General features: G+C 35.0%; 1 protein-coding gene across 1 annotated transcript; it reads right to left on the minus strand.

The window, feature by feature from the left end:
- Positions 1-9018: 9018 nt before the first annotated feature.
- Positions 9019-12266, minus strand: LOC108339035 (uncharacterized). Its single transcript, XM_017576185.2, has 5 exons — positions 11405-12266; positions 11258-11315; positions 10870-10953; positions 10616-10751; positions 9019-9966 (listed from the first exon to the last, which is right to left on the minus strand). The coding sequence occupies exons 1-5, from the start codon at positions 12033-12035 to the stop codon at positions 9703-9705; spliced, it is 1173 nt and encodes a 390-aa protein (XP_017431674.1). The 5' UTR covers positions 12036-12266; the 3' UTR covers positions 9019-9702.
- Between the last annotated feature and the right edge of the window lie 7382 nt (positions 12267-19648).

Consider the following 19648-nt stretch of genomic DNA (forward strand, 5'->3'; position numbering starts at 1 on the left):
TCTTCTAGCTGATTCTATGCAGTTATATCAAGTGTTTTAGGATGTCTTAGAGTCATTGCAACTGTTGTCTTCATTTCATTTCACTGAATTCTAAATTCTGGTGCAGTTTTGGTGACATTTTCATGCATATTTGGCTATAGCAAGTATGATTTGTTGAATCTTGTTGTGTTTGTGCATATACAAAGTTTGAGCAATTTTATTTTTCCATTTTAAAGTTGTGTGCACTGTTCAAATGGTCATTTTTATGCCAATATGCATAATCATCTCTTAAACCATCAAAATTGGCTTTAAAATGGAACTGAACCAGTGAATTCACATTGCAAGATGTTTTCAAACTATTTCAGTGTTTAAACATCTTTAAAATGATGATACAAAGTTGTTTGATGCATCAATTGAGCTTTTGAATGACTCCCAATCAATATTGGGTTTAAAACCACCAAATTACAAGCATTTTCCTAGTGTAGTGTTCAAATCAAGTGGTGTTTGAAAATTTGTTTGCTCCAATTTTCGATTCTGGGTTGGCATGTGCAGGTTTATGTTTCCAAATGTAAAGATATGACAAAAACATTGTAAAAAAATCCATAAAAATCAAAAGAATAACTTAAACTCAAAGTTTGAGTATTTAGTACCTAAAAAGTGTACTTATAAGGTGAGAAATTGTCATTTCACCTAATGTAGACTCATTCTAAGGTATGTAAGCATCCTAACAAGTCTAACTTAGTGAAATCAAGGTAGGAAAGTAGTGAAAAGCAAAGAATAACCTAAAACTCAAAGTTTGAGTATTTAGAACCTAAAAAGTGTGCTTAAAGGGTGAATATTTGCAACTAGACCCAATGTACACTTATTTTAACTAATGTGAACATCCTAACATGTCTAAAGTAGTGAAATGAACCTAGAAAAGTATTCAAAAGCAAAGAATTAGGTACAACTCAAAATTTGAGTAGTTGGAACCTAAAAAAGTGTACTTAAAAGGAAAGGGAAAATCCCCAAAATCTCGCTCCGTCTTTCCTTTTGAACCTCTTCTTCCACTGCTTCAAAACGATACAGTTCTGTTGTGACAAACGACGAGCTTGGCGGCGACCGGTGGCACCTTGGCTCCTGGCTCGTGGCTCGCGGCTCGCAGCGGCCGACCTCGCTCAAGAGGCAATTGATGGAGGAACGATAGAGCTCCTCTCTAACGCGTGAAGAGAAGAAGAAGAAGGGAGGACCCGACGCCATGTCGGCGATGCCTTCGACGGTGAACAGCGGTGTTGGCAACGCCTTGGACCGCGACTGGCAACGACCTTTGGATGTCAGGGGTCCCTTTAAATGTTAGGGCTACCAACATAAAAAAATATAGTTCTCCATCTAGAATGGTTGATTATACAATAGAACACTCATTCAATTTAATACACATTGCCACGTCAACCAAAAAAAATTACACCTCGGCATCTACACACGGCGTTAATGAAAACTTAACGGAGAGGACTTAATTGGTTCATTTTTACTAGTTTATGGACCCGATTGAGACCGAAAAAAAACGATGACCCACTTGAGATTGACACACAAATACGATGACCAAATAAGGGTTTAAACCTATATATTTTTCATTCCTTCTTATATTGTATTGTTGTTTTAATAGTAATTTTAATTATAAAACTTATGTTATTAATTTAATAGTATGCTTCTTAAAATTAAAAATAATATTTTTTTTATTTTTTTATTTTATTTTTATTTTCCATTTAATTTTTTCTCTTGTTAGTTGTGAAAATGCCATTTATGGTTCCATAAATTTTCACATTGGAATATATTATTTAGAATTTTCTATTTTAAGGTACGTTATACCACTAATGCAAAAAGACTTTTCAACGTCATTCATTGATGATGTTTTACAAGCCAGTGCACTAAAAAAAACATAGTGACATTTTTGTAATTAAAGGAAAATTTTGAATGATGCTTAAGCAAAGATTCGTCATTATAGAGTTGCAATGAGGAAAAGGACGATGACATGATCTGTCATTAAAAATTTGTGAAGGATAAAATGACAAAAGTTGCATGCAAGAACCATCGTAAAAAAGTTGTCCAAACTTAAAAAAGGTGAAACCTTTTCACTTCCCCATGTGCACACACAGTTCCTTCTTCTCCATTCCTGTAATCAAAGAACCACTACACCCACACATTTTTCCATCGGTTGTTCATTGTCGAACCACCCTTAGTCGTGGTTGTTCATTATCAGACCACCCATACTAGGGTTCGTCACACACGTTCATCGCCTCTTTCACTCATGAGATTTCATTCTCCTTCGTTATCTTTTGATTTCATCTCCTTTTCTCAATCATTTTAGATTTTAATCTTACCACGCTTTAGCTTAGGGGCTAAAGATCATTTTCTACCGATTGAAAAAATAAGTTTCTATTTATTTTATTTACTCCTTCTTATCTGATTTTTATGGTGTGTTAATCAATCTTAGTAGGAACAGTTGAAAAGAATGATCATATAAACTCATTTTATCTTACACTGAATTTTTGTCTTATTTGGACACTTTGCTATAGGTATTTGGTTGGGGTGGCTTGTTGTAAATTTATAGCCTAGAAGAAAGTTATATAAGGTAAGGAAAACAAGGATTTTAAAATACTGTTGTTTTAAAGTTAAAGTAATAATGAAATTATTGTGAAAATAGCTTGTGATATTGAATGTTGTTATGGAATAATTTAGTTTTATGGAGACTCATTGAATTATTTGGTTTTTGTTTTTAACTTTGTCTTTTTGCTTATCCATGTTAGTACGAGCGAATTGATATGTTCTATTTGTGATGATAACAAGTAGAGTGTGAAAAATGGGTGAGGTATTGAACTTTGTTTTTATGACTATTTTGTGTTGTTTTGTTGAGGTGATTTCCTGTGTTAATTTAAGTCTATAGATGCAACTTTTTGGAAGAAATGTGATTGGGTAAAATATGTGGATTGTGTATGGTGTGTTCAAATTGGTATATTGGTGTATTTGAGATCATTTTGAGATGAAATAGGTCTATATGATAACAGAAAGTTGTAAAATAATTTAGATAAACCCAATTGACCATATTTATACACAATAAACTTTTGAAATTTCTATAATAGTGTTGGGCGAAACCCTAGAATTATCGAGCATCACATGAAAAATGAATTCTAGAGAGCTTGATGGGTTTGGAGTGTTAGGCGCCAGCTATATACCACTGAGCACTATCCAAAAAATGGATTATAGATAGGGATGACAATGAGACAGCGGTAAAGATGAGTTTTATTATCCCATAACCCATCACCAAGGTGAAAATCCATCTTCAATTCCCTGTTCACATCTTGATATCCAATGAGTACAAGATTTTTACCTCATCCTCATTCTCATCAATTAACGGGTATATCCCAATACCTTCTTTATTATTATTTCAACATTAATTTAGTTGTTTTTTTATAAAAAGCAAAAATTTCACTCAAAGGAAACGTAATATTATCCCATATTCAACATAAAAAAGATATATTCTCATATTTTCAATGTCAAATATCTAGAAAAAAATTATAATAGTATAAAGTTCAAATTAGAATACCAAATAAGAATTGGATGAAAGTAGAGAAGAATAACATGAAATATTTTACAATTAACATAAATAAAATTTTATAGCAAAAATATCTATAAATTTTGTAAACATTAATTAAACAAAGTTAGAAGAGAGGAAGAACAGACATATATACTAAAATAAGGTTATAGTTTAGAAATTTAAATGGGAATGAGATAAGAATGGGATATATATTGGCACGAGTATGAGAACACGAACAAAGTGGGTTACTTAATAAATAAGGTTATAGTTTAGAAATTTAAATGGGAATGAGATAAGAATGGGATATATATTGGCATGAGTATGAGAACAGAGACGAAGTGGGTATGTACATACTCATCCCCATATCCAATTAAAAAAAATCTATTATTACTTATATTATTCGTACCTGCTCAATTTGGGAATTCCCCGTTAAAATGAAAATAGGTTTGGACCATACCTATATGGACGAGTTCATTTGTCATCTTTAATTATAAAGAGATTTAGAGGTTGTGGAGTTAGGTGACAAACAAGGGTGCCATAGGTGGTGCTAGGTGCAACTTAGTAGTGCTAGGCGCAATTGGAACTCTAGTTCTAGGTAGTCCCTGTTTTCTTTTTGCTTTTTCTATGCGAGTTAGGGTCTCTTAAGGTAAAAGTTTGAGAAAAATAATGAGGTTTTAGAGTGTTTTAAATTAATTAGAATCATTAGGAGAAAAATATGAGTTTTGTATGTGTGTTGTGAATGTATTGACTCTTAGGGAGGGAGTATTACACTGTTGAGATGTGATTTTTTGGATGGTGTATTAAGAGGGATTCCATACAGACTATCCTAATTCTACTAATATCAAACTCATGTAAAGGATGATATCTAGTGGTGGAAGTTGAAGGAGATTCTTGTCATTTGGAGTTTAGGTATGAAATAAGATATTGTGTCAAAAGGGATTGGTGTCCTAATGTGAATCTATAATTATAGCTCATGAGAGACAAAGAGTAAGTTATGACAAGTGTATAGTCTCTGAGTCACTTAATACATATGTCTTCTAGAAGTAGAGTCAAATATTTAAATTTATGCATGTGCCATGGGAGTTGTGTAAGGTGATGGATAATTTGAATTGTTTGTACTTAAGCTTTTATGATTGTAACCTAGTGTTGATATTATTACATGGAGAATAGTAAATCTTCACTAGCTTACTCTTTATTTTATTTTATTTTTTGTGATGTCTATGATGATTATATATATGTATTATATGTGAGCAAAAGACCAGGCAGATGATCTTTTAAAAAATGTAAATAGAATGTGTATTTTAAATTAGGATGTAGAACTTCTTGAACATGATAAGTTCTTTTTGGAAAAATTTCATATGTATTGTAAACATTTGTATATTAGTATGTTTAAAGGGTATTTTATGCTAAGATTCATACAATGATAATCAATCTACGTTTTAAATAAATTCTATTTGAAAATTCGTTTAACTTTAATGAGAATATGTGCTTTAGATGTCAAGGGAGTTTCTTTTATATATAAAAAGGAAAAGACTTTTCTTAAGTTGAATTAAGAAAGAAAAGGCTCTTTATGAAGATTTTGTTTCTTAAAGCGAAGAAAATGTTAGGAATTCAAGGTAAGTCTATAGTTTCACATAGGATAAAAGAAATTTTCATTGTTCTCCTTCCATATATTCTCTTTCAATATATTTTCTCGTTCGTTTCTATTCATTTTTGTTCCCTATTAAAAAACTTTGTTTTCTTATAAACACCAACAATTGGTATTTAGAGCTTTTTTTTTTCTTACGGGACCTTAGAATGGATTTTGAAACAAGCTTTCCCCAAGCAACTCTTCCAATTTTCAATGAGGAAAACAATGATTTTTGGACGGTTAAAATCGAGGCTTGCCTAGAAGCTTTAGATCTTTGGGAAGCCATAGAAGAAGATTATGAAATCCTTCCGCTGCCTGAATATCCCACTATGGCCCAGATAAAAAATCATAAGGAGAAGAAAACCCGAAAAGCAAAAGCAAAGTCATGTCTTTATGTTGGCATCTATCATCTTTACTAGGATCATGACTCTCAAATCAACAAAAGCAATTTGGGATTATCTGAAGAGAGAATATATTGGAGATGAAAAAATTTGAAGCATGCAAGTACTTAACTGGATGAGAGAATTTGAACTTCAAAGGATGAAAGAGTGTGACACAATCAAGCAGTATTCAAACAAATTGTTGGGTATTGCCGACAAGATAAAATTATTGGGAAGTAATTTTGCAGATTCTAGAATTGTTGAGAAAATTTTGGTGACCGTACCAGAAAGGTATGAAGCATTTATTGCTTCTTTGGAAAATACAAAGGATATTTTTAAAATCACTCTTGTTGAAGTGATACATGCCTTCCAAGCCCAAGAGCAACGAAGATTGATGAGGGAAGATTATTCTACTAAAGGTGTTCTTCTAGCTAAGAGTCAACAAGCAAAAACTACAAGAAGAATCATACAGCCAACAGTCAAAGTAGTGTAAATAATTACAACAAAGGAAAGGGTGAAAAGAAAAATTACCCTCCTTGTCAACACTGTGGCAAAATGGGTCACCCTCCATTCAGATGTTGGAGGAGACCAGATGCCAAATCCATAAAGTGCAATCAAGTGGGACATGAAGCAATCATATGCATGAGCAAAAATCAATCGCAAGAGGAAGAAGCTAAAGTTGTTGATCAAGAGGAGGAGGAAGATCAATTTTTTGTGGCCACATGTTTTGCAAGGAGTGAAGAAAATGAAAGTTGGTTGATTGATAGTAGTTGCACAAACCATATGACCTATGACAAGGATCTTTTCAAAGATTTAAAGCCAACCAACATCACCAAAGTCAAAATAGGCAATGGTGATTATATTTCAGTCAAAGGAAAGGGAATTGTTGCAATAACAAGTTGGTCAGGTACAAAGTTAATTTCTGATGTCCTTTTTGTACAAGAAATTCAACAAAACCTATTGAGTGTTGGCCAATTGATTGAAGGAGGCTTCAAAGTCGCTTTTGAAGACAACTTTTGTTTGATCACAGCTAGTAAAAAAAATTTCAAAATCAAAATAAAAGGAAAATTTTTTGCTCTAAATCCATTGGAGGAAGAGCAAGCTGCCTTTCTTGTCAAGGAGAACATCACAGAAGTATGGCATAAGAGGCTTGGGCATTATCATCACCAAGGGCTGCTGAAAATGAGGTCTAAGAAAATGGCAGCTGATTTTCCAGAACTTGATGATCAAATACCAACATGCAAGACATGTCAATTTGGAAAGCAAAAAAGAAATTCATTCCCAAATTCAACATGGAGAGCCACTCACAAATTGCAGCTCATCCACACGGATGTCACAAGCCCTCACAGAACACCTTCCTTAAAAGGTAGTCTCTATTTTATTACCTTTATTGATGACTTCACCAAAATGTGCTGGATTTTTTTCTTGAAGTTTAAATCAGAAGTAGCACAAGTTTTTTGGAAGTTTAAGAGAAGAGCTGAGAATGAAAGCAGCTGCAAAATTCATATTGTAAGATCTGATAGTGAGTGGAGAAATAGATACATCATGGAGATGTCAAGATGCACATTGAATAAGAAGAATATGCCAAAAACGTTTTGGGCAGAGGCAACAAATACAGTTGTGTTTCTTCAAAACAGGCTTTTAACAAAGGCTGTGAGAGAAATGACACCATTTGAGGCATGATATGGTTATAAACCATCTTTAAAATTTCTTAAAGTATGTGGTTGTTTATGTTTCACTCATGTGCCATAGAGTAAGCGTGACAAGCTTGACAGGAGAGATTCACCAAGCATTTTTATAAGTTATAGTTCTGTCAGTAAAGCCTATAAAATTTTCCAGCAACAAGCTGAAAATTTTAATATCATCAAGTTCGAGCTTCTAAGGAAAAAAATTGGTGTTTGCAGCTCCTAAAACAAGGAGGGGTGTTAGAAAATTGCTTTGAAACATGTCCCACCTTTTAATTCTGTTTTATTTTTTTACTATTTTCCTAGTTTTAAGGAATCATTTTAGGTTTGTTATTTCTTATTCATGCATTTTATTTAATGACTTAATTCTAGGAACATATTGTTAGTGGGTAGTTATTTTTTAAATTTTATAAATTGCAATGTTTTCTAATTCAATAAAAGAAATTTTCATTGTTCTCCTTTCATATATATTCTCCTTCAATATATTTTCTCGTTTGTTTTTGTTCATTTTTGTTTCCTATTAAAAAACTTTGCTTTCTTATAAACATCAACATAGTATATAAGTAAAAAGAACTCACAAACTCATTTTAAGGTTTTGGATTGAAAGTGTCTCGATCTCTTATATAGACTTGTTGACAACTCATTAGTATTGAATCTCTCATTATCTCCCCCAAAATACCTCACCTAAACTTCTTAAGAAATCTATTTTCATAATAAATTTCTTAAAAAGGGTTTTTTAAAATCAAGAAACTCCTTAAAAAAAAATCGGCATTTATATCTATCTCTCATATCAACTATATGAATGATGTAATCTAAGAATTTTCTCATTTTTTTTTTGTTTTTCAATCTTGGGGTTTTGGATGTCTATAATTAAAACTTAATCTTTTATCTTTTATATGATAGTGATATTAATTCAACCAGTTTTTGCAGATAAAGTGGTTCAAACACTAAATGACTTTGTATCCCAAAATTGGGTATACCTTGCAAAAGACAAAGTCTTCTTCAATCAAAACCTTGGCAATTTCTCATTTTTCACCAATTCTAGGTGTTGTCAACTCCTCTCAATTAATTTGCATTTATTCTTCAAACACCCTTGTCTAGAAGCTACTCTCTTCAGAGTTCTACACTAACCTCTTATTCAATTACAAGTCTTGCTGCATGTCACATTTCCTTTACAAAAAGTAGCAGAAGATAATGAAAGTAACAAGGAGAGGAAAAAGTTTGTCTGAGAAAGTGTGTCACATGGGATACCTTTATTAACATATTGAAATATATTCATATTAACAATCAAATATTACACCAGCACATTTCAAGTGCACTGAAAACCACTCAAACGAACTCCAAACCAACTCCATACCAATAAGTCTAAATTTTCTCATGAATCCTTTTTTGTGTTCTTCCTATGTGAACTTTTAAAATACATTAATGTTAGTATATTAAAACAAAAAATTAAGTATATTTTTAGTTTCTGAACTTATATAAAAAATTTGAATTTATCTTTTTGTTAAAATTTAATATATTTTGGTTCTCATATTTAAAAAATGAATTATAATATTTTTAATCTAATATCGTAAATTTTGTTAGATATGTTAAATGGTATATTGTATACTGACATTTAAACTCATCATGTCAAAACGATGTAAACAACTCAAACATTATCTTAAATTAAACGTAGTTAGATTAAGAAGATTATATCAATTCATTTAGAAACCAAAATATATTAAATTTGAATAAAGAAAAAATTTAAATTTTAAATTTAAATTTAAATTTAAATTTAAAGAATAAAAATATATTTAATTTTAAAATAAAAATCAAATCATCATGATGAATATATTTTGAAGATACATATAAACAATACCAAAAGCTGAACTGACAATCTAAACTCCTCACCAACTCCAAAACACATTGTGGGATGACATTCACCAAAGCCAAAAAGTTGGAGAATACAGCAAAGATAACAGCCCCATACAAAGAGGAAAAAGAAGAGGAATGTGGTCCTACACTCCCCTATGCAAGTATCCCACACAGGCTGTTAAAGGGAATAATAAATAATGCAAAGCCTGATTGCTCACATGGACTAAAACCAAAAAGTAAACTGACACCACACATGCCCTTGCCTTGCCTCACAATTGCACATGCACATGGTCACTGTCCCCTAAGTCTCACTCCTTAATAACACCATCCTAAACCTTCTTCTTCTCCTAATCTTTCACTTAAATAATCAATTGGAAATTAATTAATCACACCCAAACTTTCATTCAACTCCACACACCTCATGAAATAAGAAAACCCTTTTTAACTCTCTCTTTCTCCCTATCTAATCTACTCTAATATTATACACAAAGTAACATTACAACTATAGTTAGCATGCACATTACACATATATGCTCTTCAGCACACATAATCTTGGTCTTGATCTCTTCTGGGTCAATTCATTTTTCTGAGTTGAAGTTGGGACTATAGGGAGGACTCTGTGGTGCATTGCAAGTGTCTATGGCAAGTGATTAAGTGATCATTGGTGAGTCCAGCTACTTGCATAAATGAGTGAAGCACTGTTGGACCTACAAACCTAAAGCCTCTCCTGATCATGTCTTTGCTTATGCTCTCTGATTTTGATGTCTTCACTGGAATCTTGTGGCCAAACTTGTATTGTGTGGAGATGGGCTTGTGATTCACAAAACCCCAAATGTACTTGTCAAATGAACCAAACTCCTTGTTAATCTGCAATGACCCAGTTTAGAAAGAGATTGTTAAAAATCTATATCTTCATATATTCACCACAGAACGTGTTATCACATAAATTAGTCCAATAGAGTTGTGCATTTTCTCTACATGTCTCTTTCTATGTCTCCTCAATTAAAATATAACACTTGAGCAAAAGAAATTAGCAACTGAGAGAGAGAGAAATTGTAGTTGCAAGTTGTTTTTTTATGTTTGACAGACAGGAAAAGAGACAAATATTTTAAGTCCAAACCCAACACTCCTTTACTACCTGTCAAAAGGAATTTTTTGTGGGTACAGTACACATCTGTTTCAGAATTTAATTAGATACATTATGGTATACCCTTTTGTTTTCATTTTTATCCAATTACACATTGTCATAAATAATAACTACATTAAAAGACATGTCTCAAGAGGTTGATACGGTTGGAAACTGAAGAGAAGTTAACAAAATGCAGTGGAATGAAAAAGTCATTATTGTACTTCTCATCATTCATACTCTTAACTAATCTGTTTTTTTGTCAAGAGAACATTCACTCAATTCATGAGACTAGTGGTCTTGGAGGGCCATAATGTGTGTAAAGAAGAGAGACCAGTTAGCAAAGAGAGAGTAAAAGGATGCCTTTTCTGAGGCTTGATTCTTTCTTACCTCTAAAATTCTGTTAGCATTGTCAACAACACCTCGAACTCTGCTGATATCAATGCCATATTCCAAACTAATAGATACCATTTGCTTATCAGTCATGTTGGCCAAGGTTGCTGCATCAAATTCTGAAAATGCAGTCCTGCACAAAGTTTAAAATTCTTTAGTTGGTTCATTTAAGGGGACCCCATCAAAAGAAAGTTCCATGTTGGTGTGCGGTGCAATGAAGCATTTATATGTTTCTTTCTGCAGAATCCAACCTGAAATCTTGGCGTTTCTTCAAGATTGAGGTCCAATCTGATCCAACCTGAGCACCACTTAAAACTAGAAGTTCAAACAACATCCTGTGGGCACAATAATGTTTTTGTTAATCATCACTTGTCTCTAAATATCTTTGGTTTGGTCAAAGGTTCTGCTCCTTGTATAAATGTCTAAATAAATGTTTACAGGAGAACAAAATATGAAGGTAGAAGGAGTTAAGTTTCTTATACATAATTTAATTCACAGAAGCTTTCTTATTTAACGTTTTCAAAAGTTAACTCGAATTTGTGTATGAACTTTAGTTTACAGAAAAACTTAATTCGTTTTGCTTTATGATTTTCTTCTTTTATTCATTGAAAAAATTATCCAACTAAGATGGTAACTTACTTGTCATCATGAACCGGAACTCCCCATTCTTCATCATGATAAGCAATATAGATGGGATCTACGTAGCAGAAGAGGCATTGAGATTAGCACATTGCAGAAGTATAAAAGGTAAGGAATCAATTTGCATTGAAATTTGAATTCAGTTACCTGAATTAGCTGTGATAAAGCTGCATCTCTTCTCCTCCTCAGTTGTCTTTGAAGTAAGATTGGTTGAAGGATCAAGAGGAACAACTCTTTCAAACTTTGCAGACTTTGATCTTCCATAATGGGCAATCTTCATTTTTCTCTGTGCATGCTGCAGTGCCATCTGTTCCCTCCTCACTGCAGCTATGCTTCCTGGGGATTCAGTGATCAGAGTGGAAGAGTAGCTCAACGATGCCTCTATGGAGGCAGAAGAAGCTGAAGTGGCACAGGATCCTTCCTTAAAACTCTTAGACTTTTTCCTCTCAAGAGTTGGAGTTTTGATGGTGTGTCTTGGGGTAACAATCTTCTCAGAACTTGAGTTCAGTCCATTACTATCACTGCCTCTCTTTATAGCTGGAGGCCTAGGGGACTTAGACTTTGGAGAAACAGGAGGTGTGAGTGAGGTCTTGGTTGGAAGTGGTGGTGAAGGTGGAGAAGGTGATTTTGGTGACACTTTCTTGATTGAATTTCTCCTCACAAGATTAGGAACTCTGTTACAAGTAGGTTGAAGAACTGGCCTACCATTGATTCTGGCCAAAGGGTATGTGGCTGTGGCTTCTATGCCTACAGTCACTTTGGTCTTGGAGCTGCACATTTTGTTGTGTGCTTGTGTAGTTTATGAGGGGAGTGTTGAAAAGGAAGAGGTCTTAATGAATTAGGAGATGCAATGAAACAATGGCAAAGGAAGAAGGGAAGAAAAGGAAGGATGTGATGTGAGATTGAAGGAGAGTGAAGGGAGCGATGTGGGGTTTTATAAAATGTGAGGATGGTGGGGATAGTTAAAGGGGAAGTTGTAACATGGGGAGGTGGGAATCTGCCATACAAACTCTTGTGAAGGGTGTTACTTTAGCCAAACTAAACCACGAGGGGGTGAATATGACATAGACTTCTAAAGTGACCATTTGATAATGTCTTGAACCTAATGCTTGTTATTGCTCTTAAGTAAATGCTAACCAATTCTAGCAAGTGGATACTTTTTGTATTGGAATGTGTAACAGATACTACTGTGTTTTCATATGATAATATTATAAGACAGGATTGGTTAACCTTTATGACAGTTTTTTTCATATTTAAGTCTAACTGTTAACAAGATTCTTGTTGATATGATGAGTATTGGAGTTAGAATTATAAGGGTTGTATTAGGAGGGAATCAAGGAAGCTTAGAAGGGGATTGGTTGGGTGAGATATTGTGCTATGTGTTGGAGTGATGAAGCATTTCCACTTTGTTGTGATAATATGTTTCTCTTCCAAAGGATTTTTTAGGTACGAACTGATGGAGAAGGAAGGTAAAAAAAATGCAAGAAAAGAACCAATGATTGGTCTAGTCTTTTTAGCTGTATGGAATCTCAGTCCCTTTCTCTTTCTAGCTGTATGTGTGAGAGAAAGAGGGAAGGGTTTGGGGGAAGAAAAAGCACATGAGACACTTTATGTGCATCACAAAGTTTGCTGTGGACATAAAGTAAGTTTGTTTTGGTATTGGTTTGAATGGTGTTGTAAGTTGTAAGTTGTAACAAATAAAATAAGAGAAGTTGAGATCATGTGAGACTTTTGGTGACATTCACTGAGATCTTTTCTATTTTTTTGTTCTTATATTTCTGTCTAGCTTCCAGTTTGTGGGTACTTTACAGGTAAACTGAGTTGCATATGTTATCATCAGTGGTCCTCACTGTGTATTAACTGCCAATCTTGATAATTATGGAAGATATCTCTTCAGCTGAGCAGAGTTTCAGTACTCTTAATATCCTTACAGCTTGGAGGAATGACTTGTTCACTTAAACCATGTTATGCTCCAAAACTGTAGGCCCTACTCAAATTCTTCCACTTTATTCTTTTTTTTGTTACCCCCACCTAAAATTGATACTTACATCTCTTACTACCCATATATATATATATATATATATATATATATATATATATATATATATATATATATATATATATATATATATATATATATATATATATATATATATATATATATATATATATATATATATATATATATATATAACATAAAATTACTTATTAATAAGATAAATGATAATTAACAAATTTTAGAATAAGTTTCAAATTACTTTAATATCATCTTAAATATTAAATTTTAAGTTTAACTTAATTTTACGAAATTAAATTATAAAATAAGATTTAATTTATTATTTACCATAGGACTGTACGGTCTCTACATCAATGGATAGTCGGTCAAAAAAGTAGTGGAATCATATGGTTGTAGTCTTAAACAACTTTAAGGATAGTTCCTAATCAAATTTACCAGTAAGTTCTGCTGATTAAGATGATGGATCGTGATTACGATCTTGTTAATCATAAGTCAAACTCAACACATAAATACATATCAAAGGTAAGAGGATAGATGATTACATTTAATATAAAATTAAGATTTTACTATAATTTTTGATTGGTTAGATTATTTACTTAAGCGTCGAAATGCTTTTAATAGATACATACCCATACAATATTAAGTTCGAACATAAAAAAACAGAAAAAATTTAACTATAGAAAATATTTAAAATAATGTAAGCTGAACAAGAAAAAGTGTGAAGAATATTTTGTGATAACTATCGACCCTATACCCAAAAGAACTATAAATTCACTTATTTCTTATCAAGAATAAACAACTATAAATACCATTGTCTCGCGAACATATGGTATCAATATCATCTTACCTTTATAGCTCACCTTATTGGAAGGTTTGATATTAAAAGCTGGAGACATTGAAAAGGGAGGTGAAAAGTAAAGTGAATAAATGAAAAGGAAAATAAAGAAAGGGTAAAAATTTGATTGCCCTTAAAAGACAAATTTTGCATCATCCAATAGATATATTAGATGACCCTTTATTTGGGAAGTATCCTATGGCACCATCTACACACCCACTATATTTAATGGAAGAGTTAATCTCTCAAAACATTTCATATTCTAGCTGTCTGCTACATGCAAGAAACATGTAAGTTTAGTGATGAGGTAGCTCCTAGGTGCCTCAAAATTGTCTGGTTTATGCAAAGTGATTTTATGGTTGAAGGAAATAATATCATTGATCTCACATAACACTGTAATCTTCTCACAGATTTCAAGAAATCTCCTATTATTTTTTATTACACTTTCAACCTTTCCTAGGCATATATAGGGTCTTTCTTTTTCTCTTGTAAACTTTATTCTGTTAAAGTTTTGCATCCAACACTTCATCATGGAAGGAATTTTAGTGCCTGTTCGTATCATGTCTTGTTGATCTTCAATCGTAATATTTTGAAAACAACCGGACAATTTATTGCACGTTCATTTCAAAATTATTATATTGAAAGAATACAAAATTTAAGAATCAACATTACACGAAATTGCATAATTGTTGACTAAATTTTACTTAAAATACTTGTTGGTAAAATAAATTTTATCATTAGTGTTTATGCTAGAATGGGACGAGGAAAACACCTGCTTCTTCCGTTCGGTAACACTTCTCCGTCGCCGATCGGTCCTTCTCGTTTCCGTACTACTTCTCGAATCCTCCTCTCTTCTTGCTAATGTGGGAGATGACCTGTAGGAAACACTCTGACGCTCAAGTCAGAATTTATCTCCGCAAGTCTAGTCAAAATCAGAAATCAAAGAGTTTACATTCTTAATCGATTGTTATTTATATGGTTTCAAGGAATATTATCCATTAATTTATCTTTTAATGACGATCAATGTCAACCTTAACTGCTCCACAGTGACCGTTACCTCATTAATTATGCATTGATTGACATTCAAAAGTTGTCTCCCGCAAGCGGTTGGATAGTATTATTCTAGTGTCTGGTCGGTCTAACCTACTCGGTATTGACCCAAGTGTGTCCAGTCGGTCTAACCTACCCGGTAGTAACACCAGTCCCCCAAGCCCGAGCAAAATTATTTTTGCGTAGGGTTTTGAAATAGCTTCCGATCGGTTTGCTTCTTTTCCCACCAGGACCTTCAACCGCGTTGACACTGAAAGGGCGTGAATTCGTAGAGTCGCGATGGTAAAATTTAAGCGGGAGAAGTAAAAAATGAACCGTCAGATCGCCTAGACCGTTAGATCTTTCTTCATTTGACGCTCTAGATTCACTTGGCGAACCGCTTCTTACCTCCTATAAATAGCCCCGAATTTGCCCTAATTTTTTACCCCTTTCTCCTCGCCTTCATTTCTTACTCGTGCCAATTCTCCTCATCTTCATCCTATCTCAGGTAATCATGTCTTCCAATGCTGCCAGTGAAGAGGTCAGGGGGTATGCCGATGATGAAGTTGGTACTTCATCGTCCTCCTCGGGTGCCGTCGCTGGTTAGGGTGCTGCAGTCACCAACTCAGGGAACTCCTCCGATCTTTTAGCGGATAGTGACGCTCCCGAAGAAGTCGTCATTAACGTGGACTCTTCCGGTGCCTGGGACGGTAAACCCAGAAATTGGCCTGTTGTCGCTGGCTATGACTGGGCTCCCCACGAGGTTAGGCAAATTTCATCTTCTTTTTACCATCGTCGTCCATTTAGGGACTTTGCCAGTAGTGTTTGTCTAGTCAAGGCTGCCAAGGACGCTAGCCATTTCAAACTAGTTGTTTGTCAGATGATCGAGCGCGTATGCCACGGTCGGGAAAATTACCCCACAGACTTCTTTTATGCCTACGCCACAATGTTTAAAGATTTAAAGGTTCTTCTACCCTTTTCGGATTTTCAAATGGGCGTTCTGAGGGAGCTGAACGTTGCTCCTACCGAGCTGCACCCGAACGGTTGGGCGTTCATGTAAGCGTTTTCCGCTATCTATACGGGCTTAGCCTTATACCCCACGCTTGGGGCCTTCCTTTACTTCTTTCACGTACAATCGCATCCTTCGAAACCCTGGGTTTCCCTTCGGACGATCAGGAATAGACATTTATTGTCTCTTTTCAACAGCTCGTACAAAGACTTTAAAGGGCACTTCTTTAAGGTCGTCCCTTTGGAAGCTGGGTACCAAAGTTTCTGTTTCCCGGACGGGCAGGCTAAGTTTCTGTTTTACTGGACCAACAACCCCAAAAAGGTTATTTCCTGGCCCAAGTTACGGATGACACCCGAGGATTTGGACTTGATAAGTCAACTAAGTCTGCTGCCCCCCAAGTCCTCTTCTCGCACGCTGATCGGTTTTCTGCGCAACAAAAATCTTCCGTCTAACGTGTTCGGTAAGCTACTTTTGACCACCTTTTGTTGAGCAGCCATTTGGAACTTATCTAAATATATTTTTGATGTGCAGATTACCTATCCAAGATGGATCCCGCAAAGAGCAGCACCTTCGTTCGCCTGTTCGCTCAGAGGAGGGCAATGTAAGGAAAACAAGAGGGGGCTCATCCCGCGCCCCGACCACTGCTGTCGTCCCTGCAACGTCCCTACCAATCCAAAAGGCACAAACTCCTCCGCCCACTGCTAAAGTCCCTTCGCCCAAATCCACTCGTCGCCCTGCCGACAAGGCTCCCTAGTCAAAGTCTATCCCGAAGAAGAAAAGCAAACGAAAGGCCGTTCAGGAATCCTCTGCCGAATCCAAACGTGCCAAGAGGAGTCTGCCCAACAGTCCTCCCCTTTCTAGGTCGTTGAGTCCCAACACGTGGGTGGCGAAGCGCATCCACTTTGACCTTTTCGCTGAGGAAAAGGCTCTAGTCAGCGGGATGACCGAGGAGGAGGCCTCCAATATGGGTATGGAGTTGGCCGCTTAGTCTACAATGTGCTTAGCTTATACCCAATTGATTTTAGAACATTTAAATTTTATTTTGGTTTGTAATTTTTAAATATGTTGAACATTATTGTGTACATATTTTGCTGGACATAACATCTACTGAAGGATGCTAGTTGGATATAGCATCTACTGAAGGATGCTAAGTTGTAACACCTACTGATGGGTGTTGGTGAGAAAATTTTGCACCTACTGATGGGTGCTGGTAAGTTTGTAACACCTACTGATGGGTGTTGGTGGATTTTGGGTCAGGCTCGTGACGTTAAACAAGCGCTACCTGGGAGGCAACCCAGTTGATTGATTGGTTTTGTTTGTTTCATTTTAGTTGCATAATAGGGTTTGCATAAGTATTCTGAACATTGAATTCCAGGGAACCAGTGAGGGGCATGTCTAGGAGGCATGTAGGTTAAGAAAAGAAGGAGAAGAGCACATCACGAAAGTGCCGCTGAGCGGTACTCTCGCAGAATGGGCTTTAGTTCCCCTTAGCGGGACCCGAGCCCATTAGGGTATTTTTATACCCTAAGCTGCGTTTTGGTTTCTCTTTTCAGACTCTTCTCTGCACACACACTCCTACATACCTTTTCAAAGGTTCTCTACAACTTTTCCCTCATCCCTCTTTAGAAAATCTCCCTTCCACTCACTCGCTCACTAGTTTTCCATCTAAGTTTGGGGTTGGGAGAGAGCATCATTGAAGGGGCTGATTTCTTCATTGTGGTTTACTAATGCTTAACAATGTATCTTTTGGTTTTGTGAATTATGTTTGATGCAGGGATGGCCTCCTCATCGGGCAAAAAGAATCAAGACTATAAGATCCAAGGAGAAGGACGATACAGAGGACAGCTCAGATTGAGGAGGAGTTGAGATAGCATTTACTAATGAATGCTATCATAACTAGAGCAGGACTTTATGCTTGTGTTGGTTTAAGTTTTCTGAACTTATTTATTTTTGTTTTAGATTAGGGTTTGATGTACTCTATTGGAAACCTAGTTTGGTATGATGGTTTGCTATTGACTGTGATTGTGTGATAAGTAATGCTTGATGATGATTATTGATTAATTGATGTTGAGATAGATGTGCACATAAAATGCTTATACAGGTGATTCACAAGCTTTGTGAACAAATGCAGGATATTATGATTGTGATTGTGAGATTAAGCAGGATGTGTATGTCAAATGTGAATGAGCTTATATGTGAGGTTTTGAGCTCCAGAGTTTTTATTGATTGAATGCTATTGCTTTGAAAGCATGAATGATTTTGCCCAGGTTTTCTATGATTGAATCAATTGTTTGTTTTGCATCATATGATCAAGGCCATTTGTTGGAACCCTTTTTATTGGCCAAATTCATAAAGTTAGCCCATTAAAAGAGAACACTTTGTGTTCTATCCTTTGAACCCTTAGCCTTGAACATAAATTGAAAACCCTTGTTGAAAAGCTTTACCTTGAGTTAAGTAGAAAATCTTGTGTGGTATTGTTAAATGTTCAAGTTTGGGGTTGTTGGGAAAACATGAAAAAGGAAAAGCATTGAGCTAAGAGCTAAAAAGGAAGAATATGCAAAGAAAAGAAAAGAAAAGAAAAAGAAGCAAAGCTCAATGCAAATGCAAAAGGCAAGTTGGGAAAAATAAGACTAATTGTGTTGATTATGATTCTCTTAACTCAAGGATTTTGTGATCCAGAAAAACCAATTTTCTTGTTAGCCCAGCCACATTATAAGCCATTGAAAAGTCCTTGTGATGATGCATGCTTGTGAATGTTTTTGATTGTGGTAAAATGAAAGGCAAAGTTGATTCATGTGACATTGTGATAGTAGAGTGAATGAGTGATTACCTCTTATACACTTGTGTGTGAGTGAAACACTTTACCTAGTGAGGAAATATTCCATGAACACATGAACATCCATGCTTAATTGATTGGTCATTCATGAAAAATAGCATTTGTTGGAATTTAAATGACTTTGTGAACACTAAAGAATGTGCACATCTTGATTGAACTCTTGGTCATAAGTTTGATTGAAGTTTTTACTTATCTTGAAAAAGAGGATTTTTGAATAAGTGAACCATCATATGAATTGGTTGAAGATTGAGTTATATCTTATTTGCTTGAGGACAAGCAAAGTTCTAAGTTTGGGGTTCTGATAACAGTTGAAAAACTGTTATTTTCATGCTTAAAATTGATACTAAAAGCAACCTTTATACTTAGAAACTAGCTTGAAATCATGCTTTTATTCATATTTTTAGAAATAAGAGAGCTGGACAGGTTTATGCTTGATTTCAGTGTTTTTGTGCAGGTTTTAAGGTGAATTTGGTGAAAGAAGTGAAGAAGGAGAGAGATGAAATCAGAAAAGACATCAAAAAGTGCAAATGGAGAAGCCGCAACTACCGCTCAGCGGCAGTTTACCGCTGAGCGGCACTCAGAAGCTCATGGGAGGTCTGCTGAGGGGCAAAATGGTCGCTGAGGGGAAGAACCGAGCTCACGCACTCATCGCTGAGCGGTACTTT

The sequence above is a fragment of the Vigna angularis genome, chromosome 5 (genome assembly GCF_016808095.1).
Source record: "Vigna angularis cultivar LongXiaoDou No.4 chromosome 5, ASM1680809v1, whole genome shotgun sequence".
Classification (NCBI taxonomy): domain Eukaryota; kingdom Viridiplantae; phylum Streptophyta; class Magnoliopsida; order Fabales; family Fabaceae; genus Vigna; species Vigna angularis.

Excerpts from the sequence above, each read along its gene's own strand:
- LOC108339035 (XM_017576185.2), bottom strand. The coding sequence starts at position 12,035 with ATGTGCAGCTCCAAGACCAAAGTGACTGTAGGCATAGAAGCCACAGCC. Across the intron at positions 11,316-11,404 it reads CTTTATCACAGCTAATTCAG|ATCCCATCTATATTGCTTAT; the intron begins GTAACTGAATTC and ends TCTGCTACGTAG. Across the intron at positions 10,954-11,257 it reads GTTCCGGTTCATGATGACAA|GATGTTGTTTGAACTTCTAG; the intron begins GTAAGTTACCAT and ends TTGTGCCCACAG.